The sequence below is a fragment of the Crocodylus siamensis genome, chromosome 3 (genome assembly GCF_052110815.1).
Source record: "Crocodylus siamensis isolate JL-2025a chromosome 3, ASM5211081v1, whole genome shotgun sequence".
NCBI lineage: Eukaryota > Metazoa > Chordata > Crocodylia > Crocodylidae > Crocodylus > Crocodylus siamensis.
Window position 1 is genome coordinate 186,627,965 of NC_143397.1, and position 24,835 is coordinate 186,652,799.

Here is a 24,835-nt window from a genome sequence, read left to right on the forward strand (position 1 = left end):
ATAGCTTATTGAGCATACTCCTGCTCAACAGATTTATGTACTGTACAAGAAAGCGCTCATCCATTCTCTCTTGTCTTTATCTTTGAACTTCCTTTTTCATATGACCCTCCTAGTTAAGATCAGTCAAGACTTATTTAAATAAACATGGCATATCGGAAGGACGTTTGGTCTTAAAACAGGCATAGGATTGTGGGATCATAAGAAAGTAGGGCTGGAAGAGACCTTGTGAGGTCATCTAGTCCAGCCCCCTGCTCAAGACAGGATCCGCTCTGACTAAGCCACCCCAGCCATGCGTCTATCTAACCTACTTTCGAACATGTTTGCAGATGGAGATTCTGTAACTTCTCTAGGTAGCCTGTCCCAGCGCTTGACCAGAATTTCATCCTGTCTCAAAGCAAATTTTCATCCTAATCTCAAACCGAAATTTCCTCTGATGCTTCTGGAGGCCAATGCTTTTAGTCCTGTCCCCTATGGCCACAGAGAATAGTCTATCTCAGGGCTGTCTAACTTCAAAAGAACAGGGAGTTGCAAGCAGCACTGGTCATGACCCACAGGAGTTGCATGCCATGCAGGCGCACAGCACCATCACCACATTCAGACCCCATGCCATGCAAGCAGCACAAGCCATGACTGTCATGCGAGTAATGCAAGCCCAATCCTCCACTCACTTACTGGGCAGCCCAACCCAAGACTTCCTTCCACCACCTAAGCAGTGAGCTGACTGGGCCACCTCCACCCATGATCTCATGTCCTGAAAACCCTGGCTGCCACTGCAGAAACAGAAGCAATAGGGACAATCATAGGCCGGAACTTGCAGGCTGGACTTTAACATTTGTGGGCTAGGTGCAGTCCATAGGCCACAAGTTAGACAGTCCTGGCCTATCTCCATCCTCTTTGCAATCATCCTTCACATATTTGAAGACTGTAATGAAATCCCCCTTTCTGGACTAAATAACCCAAGCTCTTTCAGCCTTTCCTCATAAATCTTGTCTCCCAGGCTCCTCATTATTTTTCTTGCTCTGTACTGGACTCTTTCCAAACTATCTACATCCTTCTTGAAGTGTATGCCTAAACCTGGACACAGTACTCCAGGGGAGGCCTCACCAGTCTTGAATGAAGTAGAAGCATCAGTTCTTTTTATTTGCAAGTGACACTCCTTGTTAATACAACCTAACATAGTGTTGGCTTTTTTTTTTTGGAACAAGAGCATACTTTTGGCTCATATTCAGCTTGTGGTCCACTGTAACCCCTGCAGTACTGCAGCCTAGCCAGTCACTCCCCAGTCTATCTGTGCATATAATTATTTTGTCCCAAGTGCAGAGCTTTGCATTTGTCTTTTTTGAATCTATACGACTAACTGCAGACCACTTTTTTAGTCTACCCAGGTTATTCTGGATCCTAGCTCTGCCCTCCAAAATGTCTACAGCTCTACCCAACTCGGTGCCACCTACAAAATTGATAAGTGGACACTCAATCCCATCATCTAAATCATTAATGCAGACATTGAATAACACCAGGCCCAGGACAGATCCCCAAGGAGCCCCACTTGATACCTCCTTCAAACTAGACATTGAACCAGTGATAAGTACTTGTTGAGCATGATGATCCTACCAGTGAGAATGGTGTGGGAGACTATCAACAGCCTTCCTAAAATCAAGTTATATCATATCTACTGCTCTCTTCTCATCCACAGAGACTGACATATTATCACAGAAGGAAATCAGAGTAATTAGGCATGACTATCTTGGTGAATAATTTCTGATCACCTTGTTCTCTTTTTGGTATTTTACAACAGATTCCTTGAGGATCTACTCCATGATCCATGCCTGTCACTTTTTCAGGCTCTGGGGCCCAGGAGCATGGCCACCTCCCTTGTGGAGTCTGCTCCCTTCTGGGGTCTCTGGCATGCCAGCTGGAGGAGCTCCAGGCCACAATCAAGAGACTGGGCGCCATCAGGGAATGCAAGCAGGAGATCAACTCCTACTGCCAGGCCCTTCTTCCCGGGGAAATGGAGGGTAGACCACGGTCTCCTTCCAGGACAAAGGAGGACCCGAGGACCTCCCTCACTGTCAAGCCCAGGGCTTGGACCAAGGTGGTCAAGGACCCCAAGACCCACCTCACCAAGGCCCCTGCCCTGCTAGAGCTTTGAAACAGGTACAAACCTCTTGAAGTCCCAGCAGAGCCTGCTGAGTTGCCAGCTCCCACAGGCAACACAGGCACTACTGTAGCTACTGCCCCCACTCTCCCCAAGACAAAACACAAAGTGTTTTGACTCTATCCTGAGGGGAACTGAGGGGGTAATCTACCAACCTGACCCCTTAGCCCAGGAAGTTTGCTGCTTCCCAGAAGCCCGTATCCAAGACACTGTGGAGAAGATCCCTAAACTCCTCCAGCCCACTGACTCGAGAACCTACCCTATGCTCCTCATCCATGTGGGTACCAATGACATGGCTTGGAGCACTCCCAGCCGGGTCATGAGGCACTACAGGGATTTGGGAGCTGGGCTAAAGGGTCTTGGGGCACAGGTGGTGTTTTCTTCGATCCTCCCAGTTTCGGGCTATGAGCTAAGGAGGGAGTGAACCAAAGGCTGTGGCGCTGGTGTCATCGAGAAGTCTTCGGCTTCCATGACCACAGTCCTCTCTTTGTTGAGAGAGGCAGTGAGCTGCTGGGAAGGGACAGCCTCCACTTCTCTCTGCTGTGGAGGAGGCTCTTCTCAGCCAGACTGGCTGACCTGCTCCACCAGGCTTTAAACTAAGCCTGTCGTTGGATGGGGAGACTACTGCTACTGCTGGCCCACTCAGCAACCCTTGCAAAGCCAGCAGGCCAAGGCCAAGGCCCTAAAGGGAACCCACCCCTGCCCCAGGCCTGGAATGAACTGTAGGCAAGGCTACGGCCCCCCAGGGGGCACTTGCCTGCCTATACACAAATGCCAGGAGCTTGGGGAACAAACAGAAGGAACTCGCCCTCCTGCTAAATGCAAATAATTATGATGTCACAGGGATAGCGGAGACCTGGTGGAACTCCACCCATGACTGGGCCACAGGTATAGATAACTATACCCTGTATAGGAGGGAACAAGCGGACAAAAGGGGAGGAGATGTAACTCTTTATGTCAAGGAAAGCTACGCATCCCTGCAAGCCAACACTGACACCCATAGTGGAAGACTTGAGACCCTCTGGATTAAAATCCGTGGGGAACACAGCACAGGGGATACTATGGTGGAAGTCTACTACAGACCCCCTACCCAGGGTCAAGACCCTGACCAGGAATTTGCCAGGGAATTGGCTGAGGCTGCGCATTCCCAGTGTATGGCTGTCATGGGAGACTTCAACTACCTGGACATCTTGTGGGAGGAGCACTCAGCCAAATCTGAGCAGTCGCAAAGCTCTCTCTCATGGGTGGATGACCTCTACTGGATGCAGGAAGTTTACAGGCCGATCAGAAGTAAAACACTGCCTGACCTGGTACTGGCAACCGGGGACGACCTAATCAGCGACCTAATGATCAAAGGGAAGCTGGGTGACAGTGACCATGAGCTGATCACCTTCACCATTCACCATAAAGCTGGCAAGTCAGTCAGTAATACAGAAGTGCTCAACTTCAGGAAAGCTGACTTTGACAAGCTAAGGAGGCTTGTCAGTGAGGCCCTAAAGGGCCACAACCTAAAGGGGAGGGAAGTTCAGGATTGGTGGTTGCTTTCAAGGGAGCAATCCTAGATAAGCAAGCAAAGTCTATCCTGTCTCGAAGGAAAGGCAGCAAAAAAGGCAGCCCCCTTGGCTCTCCAGAGAACTAGCAGACCTCCTGCGTCTTAAAAGGAAGACCTATAAAGGATGGAGAACTGGAACCACCACCAAGGAGGAATACTCTGCTCTGGTCCAGACCTGCAGAGAGCAAACCAGGAAAGCCAAGGCTGTGATGGAACTCCAGCTAGCTACAAATATCCTACAAAGTCCTTTTTAGATATGTGGGGAGCCGGAGGAAAAGCAAAGGAAACATTGGACACCTGCTAAACCAGATGGGACAACTGACAACTGATTCCCATCAAAAAGCCAACTTCCTAAATGGGTACTTTGTGTCAGTTTTTCACCAGTTCCATGGGATGACCCTGCCCACTGTGGGTCAGGGAGGCCTGGGTGAGGGAGATTCCTTACCCTCCATCAGTGCTGACCCTGTGAAGGAACACCTTAACAAGCTGGATACCTTAAAGTCAGCTGGCCCTGACTGTTTACAGCCAAGGGTACTCAAGGAGCTGGCAAGCATCATAGTTCAGCCCCTGGCACAGATCTTTGAGAACTCTTGGTGATCTGGTGAAGTGCCTGAAGATTGGAAGAGGGCCAATGTGCTGCCTAGCTTCAAGAAAGGGAGGAAAGTAGATCCTGCAAACAACAGGCCCATCAGCCTGACCTCTATCCTGGGGAAGGTCTTGGAAAAGTTTATCAAAGAGGCCATCCTTAACAGACTAACTGGCGGCAATATCCTGAGAGATACTCAGCATGGTTTTGTTGTGGGTGGGTCTTGCTTGACCAATCTCATTTTCTTTTACGACTAGGTGACCTATCACCTTGAGGAGGGGGAAGAGATTGATGTTGTATACCTTGACTTTAAAAAAGCCTTCAATCTGTTAGCCCATGATCACCTCTTGGCAAAACTGGCTAACTGCAGCCTCAACCTCACCATGATCCGCTGGCTGGGGAATTGGCTCCATGGCAGGACCCAGAGGGTGGTGGTTGACAGATGTCAATCGTTGTGGTGCCCTGTGACCAGTGGGGTCCCACAACGCTTTGTCCTGGGGCCTATATTATTTAACATCTTCATCAGTGATGTAGACATTGGTGTCAGAAGTGGGCAGGCCAAGTTCGCCGACGACACTAAACTCTGGGGTAAAGCATCCACACCTGAGGACAAGAGGGTGATCCAGGCAGATCTTGACAGGCTCATGAACTGGGCAGATGAGAACCTGATGGTGTTTAACACCAAAAAATGCAAGGTTCTCCACCTTGGGAGGAAAAACCTGCAGCTTCCTTATAGGATCAGCTGGCCAGCACTACAGATGAAAGGGAGTTGGGGGTCATGATTGACCACAAGATGAACATGAGCCTTCAATGTGATGCTGTGGCTAGTAAAGTGAGCAAAATGATGGTTTCCATCCACAGATGCTTCTCAAGCAAATCCCAGGGCGTCATTCTCCCATTGTACTCAGCCTTGGTGAGGCCGCAGCTGGAGTACTGCATCCAGTTTTGGGCTCCACAATTCAAAAAGCATGTGGAGAAGCTCGAGAGAGTCTGGAGAAAAGCCACGCTCATTGAGCAGAGGTCAGGAAAACAGACCTTACGACGACAGGCTGAGAGCCATGGGACTGTTCAGCCTGGAAAAGCACAGGCTCAGGGGTGATCTGGTGGCCACCTACTAGTTTATCAGGGGTGTTCACCAGAATATGGGAGAACGTCTGTTCACCAGAACCCCCCCAAGTGATGACAAGATCGAATGGTCACATACTTCACTGCAACTGATTCAGGCTGGCTTAAGGAAGAACTTCTTTACTGTCCAAGCCCCCGAGGTTTGGAATAGACTGCCATCAGAGGTGGTTCAAGCACCCACTTTGAACACCTTCAAGACTCATTTGGATGTTTATCTTGCTGGGAGCTGATGATCCCTGCTGACTTCCTGCCCCTGGGCAGGGGACTAGACTCGATGACACTTCGGGGTCCCTTCCAGCCCTAGTGTCTATGAAATCTATGAATGTCTATGAAATCTTTTCAGATATGAGGTCAGGCTGAATGGCCTGTAATTCCCCTGATCCTTCTCTTTTCTTTTAAAAAAGATGGGCACTATATTTGCTTTTTTTCAATCAACCTGGGACCCCATCCAGCCTCCATGAGAATATTTCAGTATTGCTACAACTGCAGATAATTTCATCATTGCAAAGTACTTCACCATTGTGGAATATTTTACCATTGCTACAACTGACTCGAGGTTGTGCTAATCAGATATGCTGATTTTACAGATATAATGTAAAATTCAGATGTCTTTACTCTTGTTATTTTTACTTAATTCTCACTCAAGATAAAATTCCTACTGATTTCAGTGTCTGTTATTCTAGTTAATGTTTAATGTAAGTATAATATATTTCCAGCTTTAACTATCATAATTAGATTTTGTTTCTGGAGCAATTCAACTACGTGGCATAAATTTATGCTTTAATAAGAAATTTGCTTTAAGAAAGCATTTGCAAGTAGGACTGAAGACATCTGGCTATATGCTGTTTTGTAGTGACTTCCATATTGAAATTTGAAGTTCTATAGTAAGGTCTTTAAACAATATTTGTGCTATCTGCTTTGACTGAGACAGGCAATATGGAGAGAACTGCTACTTAAAGCAACTGCAAGCTTGTTTGTTATGTAAGGCTGTGCGAAATGGCACCGTTCCATTTTGACTTGAATGTGAAGGTTTCAACGGAACAGTGTTTCATTTCGAATTTCATTTCAATTCAAAACTGCTGTTCCGTTTCACTTCATTGAAACAGTGATGCTGTTTCGATGCTGTTTTGACGTTTCACCCATTCACTATAATGGGGAAGCTTGAAACAGCCTCTTTCATCTGGCAGACAGATGGGGACCCGCAACCCTGGGAGGGCTGCGGGGGCTGTGCCAGTCCTCCTGGGGATAAGGACCCCCAATCTGCCTGCCAGATGAGGGAGGGAAGCCAGGTGCTGCTGCCTGGGACTGGGGAAAGGAACTGAGCCCAATTGTTCAGTTCCCCTCCCTAGTGCTAAGATTAGGCTGGGGAAAGGATCTCAGCCCAGCAGAAACTCCTTTCCCCAGCCTGACTGCATTCTATGGAGGGGAACTGAGCAATTGGGCTCAGTTCCCTTCCCTAGCCTGATTGCAGCACTAGGGAGGGAAACTGAGCCCGGGCTCAGTTACCTTCCCCTGCACTGTGATCACCTTCCCACAGCCTGGCCCTGGGAGGTGGGGAGAGCCAGGGCTGCGCTGCAGCTGAGCCACATGGGGCCACAGAATCACTGGGAGCGCAGCTCTGGTTCTCCCCTGCCTCCAACCACATGGCTGCTTTGAAACTCGAAACGTTTTGAAACTCTCAAAATGTTTCAACTAGCCTTGTTTTGTTTCAAAGCTGTTTTGAAGTCCTTTGTTTCGATTCGATTTCGCTGTTTCGAGCTTGAAATGAGTCGAAACAGTATCGAATCAAAACAGCTGGCGAAATTTCATACAGCCCTAGTATGCAGTGACCACTATAATTTCCTTAAGTCATCTGACAGACTTAGCATGACAGTTCCCCAGGGTCTCCTATACAGACAACATCCCAATAAATTAAAACAACTGTAAACTTTTCTGATCACTTCACCTACCCATGCCTCAAAACACAAAACAAGCAATGCTGGTCTGTGTAAAGAAGCTACATTTACATTCTCAGCAAAACAGCCTTCTATTTTCTATGGTAGTAGCTGATAATAATGATAAGCCTAGTTTTCATGAAGTGATTTCCTAGAAAAAAAATATTTTCCTACACATTTAACATTGTATTAAGTAACTGGTGAAATACAACAGTGCTGTCAATTAAGCATTTAATAAGAACTAAAAGGTCTGCACAGATTTACAGAAATCAGAATGTTAGTAAGACCACAACTACTTGGAAACTTACTAGTAACCATCAGTAACATGGTGGCTGTTGTGAGGCCAAAAGAGTTCCTTGCAACACACTCATATCTCCCCTGGTCTGCTTGTCCTACATCTCTGATAATAAGAGTGCCCTCTGGGTTCACGTGGAATTTTCCACTTGCTGTGATGTGTATACCACTCTACAGAAGAAAAAGAAAATTAAAAGTGCATGTCATCCATGTGCATTTATTTCATCTCAGAAATTCCTCCTAATGAAACAGGTCATATCAGTTACTAAGCAAAGGCAGTTTTTTTTCACCAAACAATTCAGTACGTGTAATAGTTCAAGTTTTGGAGACTAAATGGAGGACTCCTGGGGACAGCCCATAGGGGCCAAAAGAAAGATCTCAACAGCTTAGACTCCTACAGAGATTCTTCGATTGTTCCAGGTTGAAGAATTCCCCTTTGGCAGAAATGAAATGAGTTACAACAGCTCATCCTCTCCCCACAGCTGCCTTATTTATGCTAGGATGCAGCATGGATATTATATACAGTAAATTTATATATATCTTTTCATATTTTAAAACTTATCTGAGAATGGATTTTTTTTGGATGAATTGTCAAATTGTTTAGGAATTTTTACTTTTAAGGAAGAAAAAAAATGGGACCAAATTCTTCCCCCACAGTTTTCACAATCTTTCCTCAGAAAAAGAAATTAATCCTAGTAGTGGTATTGCAATTTTTCAGGGTTTAAAAGGAAACACTAAGGGCCAAATCCTGTTTCACCTTCACATGCTTAAGTGGCTTTTAAGCAGCTATATAAGGCTTGGAATGTAAGTCCTCCAATGGGGCAGAGACTGCTCCCAGTGCCACTTATCAATTGGGGCGGTGCGAAGCTATGGGTGCTGATTTGATTCGGAGGAGATTTGGCTCAACTCGGCAGCTGAATCTCTGAATCCAAATTGAATCAGGAGACAAATAAAAAGGTCCATATTAATTGGAAGCTCTCTGAATGGATTCAGAAAAGATTTGGAGAGCTTCGGAGATTTGTGCGGTCCCCACTCACCGCTACAAGGAGCTGGACCCAGACTCTGTGCTGGTAAGTAGGGGCGGCAGGAAGAGAGGGGAGGGGACCATGGGGGGCACACCCACCAGGTCCCATCCCCTGTCTGTTCCCCCAGCCACCCTGAGTGCTCCCCCTCCCCCTGCCCACTCTCCCAGACCTGGCAATTGCTGTCCTGCCTGGCCCCAGCAACCCTGCACTTAAAAAAAAAAAAAAAAAAAAAAGAAGCCCTGCATTCACTGCTTGCTGCAGCAGCTATCAGGGCTTCTGAGGTCTTGTGGCAGAGCCCCCATATGCAGTGTGGGGCAGCAGGGATTGTCCCCTTCCCCCCCACCCAGCAGCAGTTGGCTTTTTTTTTTTTTTTTTTAAAAAGCTGGGACACTGGGGCCAGGCGAGGCAGCCTGGAGGGGGAGAGCTGGGGGAGTGGGCAAGGGATGGAGGCTTGTGGCAGAGCCCTCCATGCAGAGCAGGGCAGTGTGGGGCAGCGGGGATCGCCCCCGACCTGCTTGGAAGCAGCCAGTGAATGTGGGGCTTTTGAAAAAAAAAATACATTAAAAAAAGGAGGGATGCTGGGGCTAGGAGAGTGAGCAAGGGATGGGACCTGTTTGATTCAGACATTCGGCCAATTTGGTGGTGGCAAAATCTCCGAACCAAATTTTGCCAAATCAGCTCGGGACAGTGATTCGAATCACCAAATTGAATCACTGTCTCCCGAACTGGCCAAATCCAAAGTGAATACTAGCCACTTTGCATGGGCCTATTATCTATTTTATCCAATGAATATTAAATGCAGGGTTCAGGAAAGACTTCTTCCCACATCTCTTCCCTTCCCTGCTGCCCAATTAGCCAGCTTGAAGGGAAAGGCTAAAGAGTGCACTGAGCAATACCTACTCTATGATCTGGTAGATAAATCATTCTTCTAGGAAAACTCCTTTAGATAACAAGGGCCTAGGACCTGGCTTTCCCACCCCTAGATATGTGTCCTAACCACTATGGTATTTGGCTGAAAGGTGGTTGGGTCCTTTTTGCTATAAGATGTGTGCTATTTGTAGTTTTTGCCCAGCAACATGTACCACCTTGGGGGATTCTGTTCTGCCCTGGAATCTAGGGGTCCCTGCTGTGGTCTTCTGAGCATGTTCAGAAGTGAGAGACAGCATAGGTATGCAGATTTAAACAAAAACAAAACCCTGTGTAAGTGCCCAAAACTGACTATTTAAGGGTTACTTGGGCATGGAAAAGTTAAACAGGATTTAGCCCCAAGAAATTAGGCCTTGCAAAAAAAATAAGATTTCAAAAAGGTCTATATTTTTTGGGGGAAAAAAAACCAAACCATCAGCTACAATGAAACATCACCAGATCTATCACATGTAAAATAAGGTGCTACTTGGACAAGACTATAATCAGGTAACCCTACCTTCCGCCAAGTGAGTATAGGCTGAGGTTCTCCATGTGCACTACAAGGAATCTCTACATTCCTTCCTACCTCTACACTTGTATCTTGAGGTAGCTTAGTAAACACAGGCAGTACTGCAGAAAAATAAAAAATATTCTTTATGTTAATATTACCTCTCCCACTTCATCAACTGACACCCATCTGGACTGGTTTTCTTGGTTTCAGCTCAACTGGGACAGATCCTCAGATAATGTAAATTAACCTAGCACATGCATGCCACAAGGTAAGGCCCCGAATGATTAGTAAAGAGGGTGGCTCCAGTCTCTGATTGCCTGAATGAAGTAGGGGCTGGATGCTGCTGAGAGGGGGTGCCAGGTTTTATTGCCAAGATCCAAACAAACCCTACCATAGCCCTGAAGCTTTCACCAAAGTCAAGGCTCTGAATCCTCATTTGCCATATAAAACTGCAATGGTTGTGGAGTCAGGGAAGGATGAAGCTGACTCTTGGCAGTGACACCTCTCTCACAGAAGTGTCCTGCCTCTGGCCTGCTCTGCTCCATGTGGCTGGAAGCTCAAATCCTCCTGCCTCCGTTCAGCATCCCATGGTGCAAGTCTATCAGGGGGCATGTCTCTGGGGGCAAGGATCAGAATGGCACTCAGGATGGAGGGGGTGTTAACTTGTGTCACACCTGACAAAAGTTGCCCACCTCTGTTCTAAGGGCAGTGATTTCAAAGGTTTCCTGAAATTTTGCATAAACTGTAAATCGTCAATAAAAATATAGTCACCGTAGAGGAAAAAATATATTATTTATTTAAAATAATTATATTTCTTTAAAATAATTATATTTTATTTAAAATATAAATATTTTTAAAATGTTGCCCCATGTAAGAAATAATCTTACTAAACTTCAGAAAACTGTCTTTCCATTTACATCGACGCTACCATGTTCACTCTGGCTACATATTTTCAGTTAAGTTCCGTCTACCTAAGATCACAAAACAGCCTTTCATTAACTTTATCTAAGATCACATATAGGCCTTCATTAACTTTCCCACTTCTGTATTTTTATCCATTGACATTCAATCATCTCTAAAATTGGTTGAAAATATATACCTGCAAAAGTAGCTGGATTATTTACTTTCATGGGTAGCTAGCAAATTATAGAATCAAAAAACTAATGAAAGATTTCCTCTGTTAGATCAGCCTGTTGCAGAAAACAAATCTGTACCATGCAACACTGAATGAGCCTAATTTTGATGCTTCTACTGCATTGGTTGCAACTCTGCCATTAAGCAAAATGGTTAAACTGTCTTCATGTCCAAACCAACTTTACTTTTATTTTTAATACATTTTTTCTTTATCAAAGTAACTATTAACTTTGTATTTTTATTGTTAGTGTTTAAAAATGGTCACGGTTTCTCATATCATTAACCTTAAAAAATATGGAGTAGAAACTCCACATTAAATATTTATAAGACACTTGGAATTCCTCACAGGAAACAATGTTGAATGTATCTGGTATATTAAACAGCTAAAACTTTGTAATAGGGTGCGTTGTTGCTTAAATCAGCCCCATCAAGAGATCCCAGCTGTACAGCATTTGGACAGGCAGGGGCTGTGCCACCAGGAGCTTTAAAAAAGTTAGGGCGGAAGGGCTTTAAAAAAGTTCTCAGTAAGAGTAAGCAAGAGAGAAGGAACCGGGCTGTGAGCAAAACAACTTGCTATAAGGAGGTCCTGGGACCAGAACCAAAGGGCTCCACTCTTAGTACCAAGGACAGGGCAGAAGGGCTTGTTTTGTTTATTTGCTTGCTTATTTGTTGCTTAAAGACTGTGTTTTATTTGGGAAGACTAGCTGAGGAGATCCTCATGAAGCTGCCTCTAAAGTAGAATCGTCTCATAAGCTTCTGGACATGTTTACAAACTTAAATATAACAGCATATAAAAAGCCCTTATAAAATCTCTCTATACTGTCTATACATGATAACAGATACACCATATTTACTCTAATCTAAGATGCCCCTGAATTTAAGATGACCCCCCCACAATAATTAGATTCTATATACGGAAAATTTATAAAGTTGCAATAATTTTTGAGGTGTAGAACCTAGTTAGCAGAGATCTGGCTTGAATTTGTCCCCCTGCCACTGCTATAGAAGGAAAAATAGTGGCTGGGGGTGGTGGCCTACTTGCCCCCCAACCTCTTTCCCCTGTAGCGTCTTCACCCCCTTTACAATCAGACCCTGCTCAGTCTCTATTTCCATTTTAAGCATGTGGAAGTGAGGAATAAATTTGAAATGCAAGGAATCAAAAACACCATGACTTTGAAAAAATACACCTGTAGTTATTTGCATATAGGCAGTTTTGGGTACTTATAAACTTGGTTCATCCAGAATTGATGTACTTTATCTTTTTGCAAATTGCTGCATGTTTCAGCACACATACACCATAAACACACTTTTGAGCATGATATTTGTACCTACTTAAACGTACTACAAACTATGCATGACATCAGTCCAAAGCCAAAAGGCTCATGATTTACCATATAGTTCATTGGCCTGGGCCCCAGCAGAGTCAATAGCATTTCAAACTATTATGACCCCACAGACCAGCATTGCTCAGTATGTGTGTGCACTCCAGATACCATCCACAAAGGAATTAGCCACCCATCCATGACTGGAACCAGGTGATTTTGACATAGGGCCTGGGATCCTCCAAAAATTTATATGAAGATGAGCTGTGGAGCTTCCTGGTCCAGTTCCACCTTACTGAAGGCAGGGCCACACTAATCACATGTGACGTGCCAAGAGAGGGCATGACACCCTCTCATCTGCATAGTGTTTGGTGATGGAAAAGGAAGTCAAAATGTGTTCAGTGTAGTGGCTCACCATGAATTGCAAGCAGAGTCAGTGCTGAGGGGGCTGGGCCTATTCTGAGCACAATGGACACTATATTGCAAGCTCATCTCCTTCTGTGACCAGATAACTTACCACCTGGACATGAGTGAGCAGGCTGACATTGTATACCTTGTCTCTCAAAAGGACTTCGATCTAGTATCCCATGATGTCCTAGCAAGAAAATTGGAGGATTGTGGGCTTAACTCCTAAACAGTCAGGAGGGTGAGAAACTGGCTGCAGGATAGGACCCAGAGAGTCATAGTGAACGGATCTGTGTCATCCTGGTGAAAAGTGGGCAGCAGTGTCCTGCACGGGTTGGTACTTGGTCCACTACTTTTCAACATCTTTATTAATGATTTGGATGTGGAAGTAAAGAGCTCATTGGCCAAGTTCACAGACGACACCAAGTTATGGGGAAGTGGTCATGTTTGAAGACAGGCTACAAATACAGGTAGACCTAGACAGGCTGGCAAGTTGGGCAGATCGGAATTTGATGAAGTTCAATGCTGAGAAATGTAAAGTGCTCCACTTCTGGACAAGCAACCCCCAACACACCTACTAGCTTGGTGGCACCAAACTGACTAGCACCATGAATGAAAGGGACCTGGGGGTAATAACAGATGACAGTATGAATGAGCTGGCAGTACAATGCTGTAGCCAGCAGGGCAAATAATATTATGGCCTCCATCAACTGATGCATCTCCAGCAAAGCCAAGGAGGTGATTTGTCTGCTCTACTCAGCACTGGTGAGGCTGTAGCTGGAGTACTGCATCCAGTTCTGGGCACCACACTTTAGCAAGGACATAGACAAGCTTGAGATAGTCCAAAGAAGGGCCACCCATATGTTCAGAGTCTTACATGGCAAGCCATACGACAGGGATGGGCAAAATGTGGTCCACAGGCCAGAAGTGGCCTGCCAGGCCATTATATCTGGCCCACAGGGCCCCTAAAAAATTTAGAAAATTAATATTTATCTGCCCCTGGCTGCCTGTCATGCACCCCTCAATGGCTTGCCAAAACTCAGTAAGTGGCCCTCTGCCAAAAATAATTGTCCACCCCTGCCATACAAGGAAAGGGCTCAGTGAGCAACCGTTCACCAGGGCACCTGAGGGGAAAACTAGGAGTAATATCCACAAACTCCTGGAAGACCGATTCATGCTCAACATTAGGAAAAACTTCTTCAGAGTTAGGGTGTCCAGCCTGCAGAATAAGCTCCCTCCAGAGGTGGTGCAAATCACCTACCCTGGAAATCTTTAAGAGGAGACTAGACCTTGCCAGGGTCAACTGATCCCCAGTTATCTTTCCTGCTCGTTGCAGGGAGCTGGACCCGATGATCTTCCAAGGTCTCTTCTGGCCTTACAATCTATGAATCTTATTCAGGTGGGCTGCACTAACCTAGACTTATGGTAGGTTCCCATGCATTTTATAGGCATACTCAGTGCGGGCTTCATTTGATTAACTACATAGTTGGCTTCCTTCACTGAGCACATGCTGCTTCTGGCAGCAGTTTAATGATAGGCAGTGTATTTAATGAGGGGATATAAGATGAGGTACTATGAGATGCTAACAAATAATCACTATAAAGGCTGAAAGTACTCAAGAGAGAGGAGCAGGCCAGGAATGATCTGTTTCTAAATTGGAAGGAGAAACAGGTGTGCATGTGTGTATGTGAGGCACTGTGGCTGTGCGTGGAGCCTGACTCCTACATTATTTGATGAGTTAAATGACCAGCTTGCCAACCCCTCAATAACATTGACCCTATTAAACCCTCACAAGCACACAAGACATAGAAAGTATAGATACCGAGGATATCTTTATAGAACATAGGATACAAAGGCAAATGAAAATAGATTTAATTCTCCAGTCACATGGAGCTTCATCCTGCACCCACTGGTCACATGATTACACTAAACTTCTGCTGCTAAGAAATTTTAAAAAGTCCACATAGACATATAAAGTGGTAACTGTGAATTAAACACAAAGCTTATCATTTACCTTTAGGTTTCACATTCAGCAGGACAGTTACTCTCTTCACACCTAAAGCACTGACAGCTTGGCACTCATACTGGCCTTCATCATGTTGGGCTACATGAGCAATACGCAAGGTTCCAGATGACAACACAGTGTGGTGTCCATCATGAGGAAGCTGGCTTCCTGTAATGTTTTAAATGATTGATAAAAAGACAGAATGTTATACTTGGCTTCTTTTAAGACTCACCATAGGGTTTGTTTGGTTTTTTTAAGTTAACCTCTTGGAAGTTTTTATTTTTTTCCAAAATTATTTATATTGCTAATTGCAAGTATTGTGCATTTTCATCTTCTGCTATATGTCTTTTGTATTTGTTTATTAAACCTTATCAGTATATTTACAAGAATAAAGATTAAACATCCAAGCAAGTTAATATGGAACTCAATGACCATTTGATTACTTTTGATAACACCAATTTCAGAAAGTCTCCAAGATTTTGTTTGCAAAGACGCATGAAATCCAAATATTTGCTGCAACAGATTTTCAACAATAGTAAATTTAAACAGTTTAATTTTAGTAACTGCTTAGAATATTTGGCCTTCTGTACACGTTACAGATATTGTGCAATTAACTGGATAATTGCACAATTATTGTGACACCAGCTACACATGCAAAGTAGCCATCACACAATAAAAAACTTCAACCAGCTATAAAGTTAGATCTCAAAAATGTGTACTAACTTTCTAGCTGGTTATTATCAAGATTTAATTTGCACATGTAGTTGAGGAACCCCTGTGGCCAGAAGTCCCATCAGTTGACAGGGCTTTCAGCCGCAGGAACGTACCTTGTCCATCTCGGACTGAGAGTCCTCCAACTGCTGGGAACTCAGCCCCAGCAACTGCACTCTGGGTCCCAGTAGCACTCCACAGTTGCCATGATCCAGAGTTTTACAGAGTCCCACAGCCTGGGATTGAGCTCCCCCTACACCAGAAATAAGGCATGATGGGATCTAATGTGCGATCCTAGAATCATGGGTGGCATGGCAAGAGGTGCAGTTGTATGAATCATGCATTAAATCCCATCACACCTTTACCTGAATGTGTAGTGGGAGTCTTTGGGTGAGGAATAATGACTCTCAAGCATTATTATCAGCCAGCTTTAATAACACTGATAGATAGTGAGTTGTCTTTTATCATACTAGTATATTCTCTTGTTACTGATGGGTGATAACCTGGAACAGCCACTATGATATGGTATGGACTCATGAGATCACAGTATTTAGATCTTACTTGGTGTTTTTCATCTACACAACTTAAGGTGCTTTATAGAAAAGTAGTATTGCTGCCATTACATTTTTACAGAAAAAAGAAACTCAGAAGCACAGAAAAATTAAAAGACTTACACACTATAAGCCTAAGCAGAAAATCATTGCAGCTGGGAACAGAAGCTAAAATAAGTCTGGGGTGCTTTATTTGGTAGAACGTACCATTTTTAAGTTAACCTGAAACCCTTGTAAGGATTCAAGCTACTTTTGGAAACAATCAAAATGTGTATTATGAAAAAAAAATAAAAAGAGCCTGAATTGGTCAAAAAGTGACATTTTTTTCCAGAGCTGCACACAGATTTTGATTAATATTACTACAGCTATTTTTAAAATTACATGTGCCATATTCTGTCCTCAGTTAAGCATGCAAAAATTTTATTGAACAGAGTTGCCCATGCTCGTATGAAGGCAGATCAACGTACTAAATTAAAAAATAACTAAATAAGGTAAAATGAGATTTGGGATAAACTGTAACATTTTCCTTCATAATTATTTATTATATTTTCAGAACACAAAATTGCTCTATTAGCAGGCACCTCTCAGAAAATAAATATATTTAAGAATTTGTTCAGAGGAATATAAAAATTAAGGGGCAACTAAACAGTGGAGCTGAAAGCGGAAAAGACAACCATCAAATTAATAAAGTCACATGGTTACTTTGTAATGACGTATGCCTGGTATAATTTGTTTTTTTTTTTACAATGTCCTATAAAATCAAAATGTCGTCTTTATGGTGCTTTCCATGCATACTAAAATAGGAATAGGTCTTAAGAGGACTCTAAATTAGGAAATGAAAACTGCCTTGCAAACCAATTCACTGAAGGAATTCCAGACATGACGAGGAAAGCGAATAACCTGGCATTGAAAAAGACAGCAGTGAAAGAAAACAGAGCACACTAGGAATGCATGCATGTACATACTTGTGCATATGAAGACATAAGAGAATTTTAAAAAATTTAAATGACAGACTATCTTAGTTAAATTACTTCTCTGTAGTACTTTACTTATCTAATTAGTTGTTTATTTACTGTTTTCACTAAAAACACTGTAAAATAAAGAATAATATCATATATTTTCCAGTTTTGGCTAAAAATATACAATAAGATTATACATTTTATATAATTTTATCTCTTTTTCTTTGCACAAATAACTCCCCTAGGGGGGACAGGACTCATTTAAGATTCACCAAATTGTTTTCTCTTCATTAGACCAACCTTTAAGATTGGATCTCCCTACTAGTGGACATTTTCCTCTGATCTCTTCAGAGAATAAACCAGACAATAAATAATGGTTTATATTAGGGGTTGGCAGCCTTTAAGAACAACAGGTCATCACTTGTGACCCAGCCACTGCTGTGGGCCTCCAATTTCCTCCACCGTGCCCCAGGCCTCCCTGCTCTGTGCCCAGGGCTTCTCTCTTCCAGTCTCCCTTGGGCACTACTTACTGTCGTCTCCAACTACAACTGATTCCCATAGCCAATGACAAGCTGCATTTGGAGATGAGAGTAAGAACACCTGCAGCAGCACGGCACAAGAACACCTCTGAGCACAGAGCAAGGAGGTCTAGGATGACCCTCTGCTAGATGCTCCACAAGTGTCAAAGTGCCTCGGACAGAAAAATGTTGCCATATGCCACTGATCCCTGCTGCCAAAGGCTGGATCTGACCTCTTCAAGGGACAGAAGGCTGTATGTTGCTGACCCTAGTTTAAATAATCCATGTCATTCTTCCCGCAAGAACATATCTAACCAAATATGGAGTCTAACACTGATGACTGCAGCTGTCATTAAAAAAAATCTCAGTATAGTAATGGCCTCTTGCTGTTAATAGTTTTGTACTTCAATAAGGTAGATTTCTCAACTGAAAGAATCACAAGAAAGGGGAGGCTCAAGAAAGTCATAGTGCCTATGTATCTGTGTTCATACTGGCATTTTTAAACCTTATATTTTAGGGCTGTCAATTAATCAGTTAATGTGTGTGATTAACACAACAGCCAATTATTCTGTTGATTTTTTTAATATGTTAATCACACACGTGGTTTGAGAGCCTGTGCCCGGGCTCCTCTCCACCACCATCACTGGCATCTCCAGGCCACCCAGTGGGGCAGTGGGGGCAGTGGAGAGGAGCTGCAGGGCAGCACAGGCTCTGGGCTGTTGCAGCAGGAGGGGGTAGGGGGGGGGGAGCACACAGAGACACAGACACACTTGAGGTGCACTTATATATTCATGTCATATAGGGACACTGCATGCAAGTGTGCAGCTGCAGTGTGCATGCATCCAAGAATGCAGCCCAGCAATGTGTAAAGCAGCACTGAGAAGATAAGTCTGTGGAGGGGAAGGGGAAGGGGAAGAGATGAGGAGAGAGGGAAGGGGCGGGGGGCAGATCAAGGCCTCCACGGTAGGGGAGGAAAGTAAGGCAGGGGTGAATGTGACCCTGGGCCCAAAGTCAGGGCCACAGTGGGTCATGGGATGGAGCCACAGCAGACTCATTCAGGGGTCGAGGGGGGCAGTTCCCCACTGCTGTGCACTCTCCCCGGAAAGGCATGGGAGGCATGTGCCTGCCAGATTTGTGGTTGGGGCAGAAGTGGGCTGCCTGGTGTAGGCTGGGGCTCTATACTCTGCTGCCTTTGCCCCAGGAGCTGCACAATGCCTAGTTGTGCCACCTGCTGCTGGGTGAGCAAGGGACACACAGTCAGTGTGTGGCTTTTGGGGCAAATACGCAGCCCACCTCTGCCACACACGCATATCTGAGGGCAAATGCCTCCCATGCCTTCCCTGGGGATGCACGTAGTGGCAGGGAGCCACCCCACCACACCTCCAGCATCCCCGGACAAACCTCCCGTAGCTCTGTTCCATGACCCACTCAAGCCCCACAGACCCATTCACCCCTGCTACTGCCCCTTCCCTGCCCCACTCCCTCCCTCACCATAGGGGCCTTGGTCTTCCCCTCTGCCCCTTCCTCTTCACAGACTTATCTGCTGGGCACTGCTCTACATGCTGCCAGGCTGCAGTCCTGTAGGGTTACCATATTTCCAGTTTCAAAAAAGAGGAAACCTGTGGTGGAGAGGGGGTAATATGACTGTGGGTGGGGCATGATATGCCAGTGCCCTGCTCCTCACTCCCAAGCTACAGCCCCCTCAGCCCTGATGCCCCTCACTCCTAACCCACAGTACTCTACATCCTGCAAGGGTGTGCAGGGGTTGCCCTCCCCAGACTCCAGACCCCCCCTCTCCCCAGGCTCAAAATCCCACACACACACCTAACCATACAAAGTACCTGTGTAATTTTGCATAAATTTTGAATTTTTCTGCTCATAACTTTGAATTTTTAGCTGGGTGATTAAAGTTGCAATTAATTGCAACTCATTTGTTTAATCACTCAACTAATCATGATCAAATTTTCAAACAGTTCGACAACCCTATTAAATTTATTTATTGCATTTGATCAGAAACTCTTTCCAGTAACAAAAAATGCTTGGCCTTTCCTTTGGTTTTTAAAGAATAACAACAATAATGATATTGCTATTGTTGTTGGCCATGTTTCAGGACAAGAATGCAATCACATAAGACTTGGTTGTACCTGATTTGGTCCAGGCAATCACAGGTGATGGGTTACCTTCTGCTTCACAGTGAAAATCTACCGTGTGTCCTTCTGTCACAACTTGGTCCTTGGGGCTCACTGTAAACTGTGGAGGAGCTGAACAGAATTAAATAAATAAATAAATACATATCTATATATATTTTATTTTTTCATTTTAAGCATATACATACATATGTATAATTATATAGATAAATACATAGCATATATAGAACTTATATATATATATGTATGTGTGTATAATTTATATGTATCATATAAATTACAAATTATATATAAGTTACACACACAAATATTAGGGCTGTGCGAAATTTTGCTGGCAGTTTTGTTTCAAGGCTGTTTCAACTCGTTTTGAGCTCAAAACAGCAACACTGAAACAAAACAGAGAACTTCAAAACAGCCTTGAAACGAAACAACGCAAGTCGAAACGTTTTAAAATTTTTTAAATGAGTTTGAAGCTCAATATGAGCCTGCCTGCAGGGAAACAGAAACTAAAGTAAGGAGAGGAAGGGGGAAAAGGGGGGAAGGATGTGGGGGAAGGACTGCTCATTATTGACTGTGTAGCTGGCCAGTGACGGTCATCCTTTCCTGAGATCTCTTCCAGGAGATCTCTTCCAGATCTCTGAGGGCTCTGGGGGAGGGATGGAAAAACTGCATAAAAGGCAGCATTGTTTGAACTGCCCTGCTTCCTGCCTTGGTATCAGTTGAGTAAGGGTGCACCTTAACACACACAGTGTCACCCACCCATGTCATGAGTTTTGCTCGTCAGCAGCTTGAGGTGCAATTTCCCTGAAACCCCTGCACCTATCTCCTTGACAGCTGGCAGGCTTCGTGGCCACAATAGGGGCTATAAGGCCTGCAGTTTTCACCCAGCTGTGACTTAACACACACACAGTGTCACCCATGTCACAAGTTTTGCTTGTCCGGACCCTGAGGGGCAGTTTCCCAAAAGCCCCTGTACCTATCTCCTTGAAACTTGGCCGACATCATACCCTCAAAAGGGGCTACCATTCCTGCAAATTTCATCCAAATCAGGCGAGAAATGAGAAAGTTATAGGCTGTTTTGAGCTTCCCCATTATAGCATATGGGCAAAACTTCGAAACAATTTGGCTGTTTCGACGTTGTTTCAACGAAACGAAACGGAACAGCAGTTTCAAATTTAAATGAAATTCAAAACAAAATGCTGTTCCATTGAAACATCAAAACGCAAATCAAAACAGAACGGTGCCATTTTGCACAGCCCTACTATCTATCTATCTAGATATACATTATGTATATAATGGTTTAAATTAAAACACTATGAAGGTTTAAATCAACTGGTTTATTTCCAAGGAAGAAAAGTGCTTTTCATATAACATTTTATGATAATAGAAGTAAGCAATAACTTGATAAAATATATATGTTTATTAAAAAAGTGTGAAGCAGTTTAAATTCATTAAAATCAGACACATTTTTGACTGTATCTCTAGAGTGGATACATAAAATAAAAAATATGGAGGAACATGAATGTTAAGAACAATGTTTTGCTACCAGCTCATTAATACAAAACTACACAGAAATGAACTGTGCCAAATATTATACTGCTGGGACTCTAAGGATAAATGGTAGATAGTTCTGGCTTATATCCGAGTCTTCATAGCCATGGCAAACAATAGATCAAACATGTTCCCATAGTCCCACCTCTAAAAAACACAATTCATTTCTCATAGCAACCCAAACCATTTTGTGCACTACCAGGTGCATAAGGCATAGTCATCTTTTGTTAACCTGGGGCTATTCCTTTAATTTGCTCAGGTTAAAAGGTTGTTGCTTCAGACCTTTAATCTACTGGGAAGAGCCCCTCTAAGTTGACCTCTCTTCTAGGGTCTGTCTGAGAAAATCAACCTGGCTTTCCCACAATTTGGTTAAAACAAGCTCATCTTCTTCTTGGAACATTGGTTCAGTTATTTGGTAATGGTGCCCAGTCAAAGTTCAACACTTTAATTCTGTCCTACCACTTTAATCTGAACATGTCACTCACACTGATGTCTATTTCACTTCCTTTGGATATACCCGTTGCTCTCCCATGACTTTGGTCCACATTGGAGTGTGCTTATGACATTTATTAATAAAGGATGTGTGCAGGCATTCAAATGAACTGGTAAAAGTTAAACAGCTTAGTAGAGGTATTGGAGCTTCTACCAGAACTCTGTACATAGTCCACGGGGTCAGCAGACAGACTGCATCACTGATGGCACCCAGCCCAGGGGCCTCAAAACATGCATCCCAGTGTGCTTTGCAGTCTCTGCAGTTTTCCCACAGATGGTTAACAACACCAGAGGACACAGGTCAGGGTGGACTGCCTGGCCCACATCCCCCATTTCCTCTCTTCCAGAGTACATCTGCTGTATTTTCAAAATGGTCCATTTCCCCTCCAGCAGCTCAATGTATACTCATCCCTCTGGCACCTGCCATCAGACCCAGTTCTAGCACAGGTTGGGTAGTCTGGTTGGGGTAAAGTGTCACTGGACTGGGGTTGGGTGCTTGTAGGTCTGGGGGTCAAGGTTGGGTAAGTTCAGTTTAATAGGGGTGGGGAGGGGGCAAAGATCTGGGGTCTCTGGTCCCAGGGGGAAGGGGATGGGGAGTGGGCTAGTTCTTGTCTGGAGTGGGCAGGCAGTGGGGTCTGCTCCCAGTGATGGGGGGAGTGGTGATGGGGGGAAGCAGCTCTGTCTCATCCCATACCCAAACAGCACAGTTCCCACCAACAATTAAGCAAACAACCCCCCCCCTTAACACCGAGAAGAACTACTCAGTGCTGCCAGGTATGAGGGGTAGGGGGCTCCAGCAACGGTGGGGTTAAGAGCAGGTCAGGTCAGGTCCATGACAGCGAAGGGATCACAGGCTCTGAGAAAAGACCAGGGTGCAGCGAGGTATAACAGTTGTGGGGGAGAGAAGTGGGCTCCCCTCCCACCTCATGATTTAAAACCTGCACCTGCAGCCCTGTGCTTGTGACTGTAGGCCTGGGGCTCTGAAGTGCTTTATGAGTGGGTTGCAACCTACATGTGGCACTTCAAGCCAATATCTATAGCCCTTCAGGGGTGCAGGATCCAGGAAGGATGCTGGTGGGTGGCTTTTCCACCTGCCTGCTCAGGATGGGGTGGGGCAGAGGGATGGGTAAAAACTGTGGAGCCCTGGAGCTGTGGAGAGGGCCTGACAGAGGCATGGGTTTGGTCTGTGACTCAGCTGGAGCAGTAAAATCCAGCCCAGTCACAAACAGTCCTTCTCATTGCTGGGGAAATGGGTAGAACAATGGCCACTGGATTGCTGGATGACAGGAGGGGAACTTGTACCAGTGGAGAAACTGTGCAAGCATGGGTTTATACCTGTCTCACCCAGATCAAGCTAGATTTAAACCTCATTGAACAAGGTTTAAATTTTCCACCGCATATGCCATTTTTCTATCAGACCAGGCACTGTGAATGAATATATGGCCAGAGTTTGTATCAGGAAATATATGATTTGATCCACTGAAATGTAAGAACTTATGCACACCCAAAGGCTTACAACTTAGTGTTCACGCTGATGATGTTAGATTTCCATGCTGTTGTGAGCTTTCCCCTTGCACTGTTACACCATAAATGCAGTTACCAAAGTTATGAAAGGAACTTCCATGGTAAGTAAACTCAAAGTCAACAACAGCACTCAAAGCTGTTTCTTGTAGAATGATAAAATCGACTGAATTTATATCGACTTGCATAACTTTGTTTTTGACTGATGGGTTTAATTGCCTTAACATGCTTTTGCAACACATTTTTGATAGGTGTGGTTGTCAGCCTCATAACTAGCCTCCACACCAGAAGGACTTGAAGATTAGTTTCTCTAGTTTCCTAATTCTCCAGCATATTTTGATTCTTAATAGGAAACAAACCTAGGAAGGAAACTTTCAGAAATTTAAGCAACTCGGGATATACTGCACTGCAACATAAGGTAGTCAAACAAATACATTGCATGTTTTTCATATTTTCTATTTGATAAACTTTTCAAAATATAAGCAATAGAATCAATACTTCTTCTCAGTAGGTAAAAAGCATTCCACGATTGCATTCTGTGTGAATGAAAAAAATCCTAATATATATATATATTTTAAATCCATTTTCCCCCACCCACTCCACAAACTATACAATGCATCTTGAAAGTTTTGGTTTTCCCCTCTTCAGCACATATTGAATGCCATCTCCTTAACTGAATAACAAGCCAAAGGAGAATCATGCATGTATTGATTATATGCACAGGTAAGGTGCCCAACAGCCCTAACTCAGCCTCATATTGCCATTATATACCAAGCATAAGTGCCTGATTTAAGCATGTGACCCCACACTATATTCATTTAATTTTCAGAGAAAACCTATTCCATCTTTTTTCTCCTTTGTGTGGCCTCAATAAAGAGCACAGTTAAGGATGCTGGAATGCCTTAACTGTGCTTTTCCATACCTTGATACCTATGGACACCTTTTAAATTTAAACTTAGTTCTGAATTTCGTTTGGGTTAGGGAAAGTTACAGCATTCTTGTAATAGGGGAAGATGAGGATGAGAGGACATATAAGTAGCTCAAAGATGAACCTTTGTTTTTGTCAATCCGTATGAAATAGGTGAAATTCAAGCTCAAAATTAATTGCCATAGGTGTCTTTAGTAACTGCAATATCTTCCATAGTTAGTGGTACTGGAGAATTAAAATATTATGATTTTATTACAATTTTAAGACACCTACTCCTGTGAACAGAAACATATCCTCTAGAAAAGACTTTGGCAATACATTAGCAGTGTTCCAGTGGGGGAACCTTGTCCGCATCCAAGCTAGGGCTGGGCAGCTGGGAGCTCTACCCATACCACTGTCACTTTTCACAATCCCCTGGCTGCTTCATGGGTGCAGCCCTGGGCAAGCAAAGTCCTCCACTATGGGAATGCTGCCAATGCAGGGTTGTTTCAGCCTGCAGATCC

General features: G+C 44.1%; 1 protein-coding gene across 2 annotated transcripts in view; it reads right to left on the minus strand.

Annotated features, from left to right (window-relative positions):
• The window catches only part of PXDNL (peroxidasin like), a 344,128-nt gene that overhangs the window by 83,673 nt on the left and 235,620 nt on the right, over nt 1-24,835 (minus strand). For both annotated transcript variants that reach the window (XM_090039946.1, XM_090039947.1), the window contains exons 11-14: nt 19,838-19,954; nt 14,964-15,122; nt 10,095-10,207; nt 7,661-7,817 (exon numbers count right to left, since the gene is read on the minus strand). In XM_090039946.1, the coding sequence (XP_089896072.1) occupies nt 7,661-7,817; nt 10,095-10,207; nt 14,964-15,122; nt 19,838-19,954 (546 nt within the window). The remainder of the gene's footprint in view (nt 1-7,660; nt 7,818-10,094; nt 10,208-14,963; nt 15,123-19,837; nt 19,955-24,835) is intronic.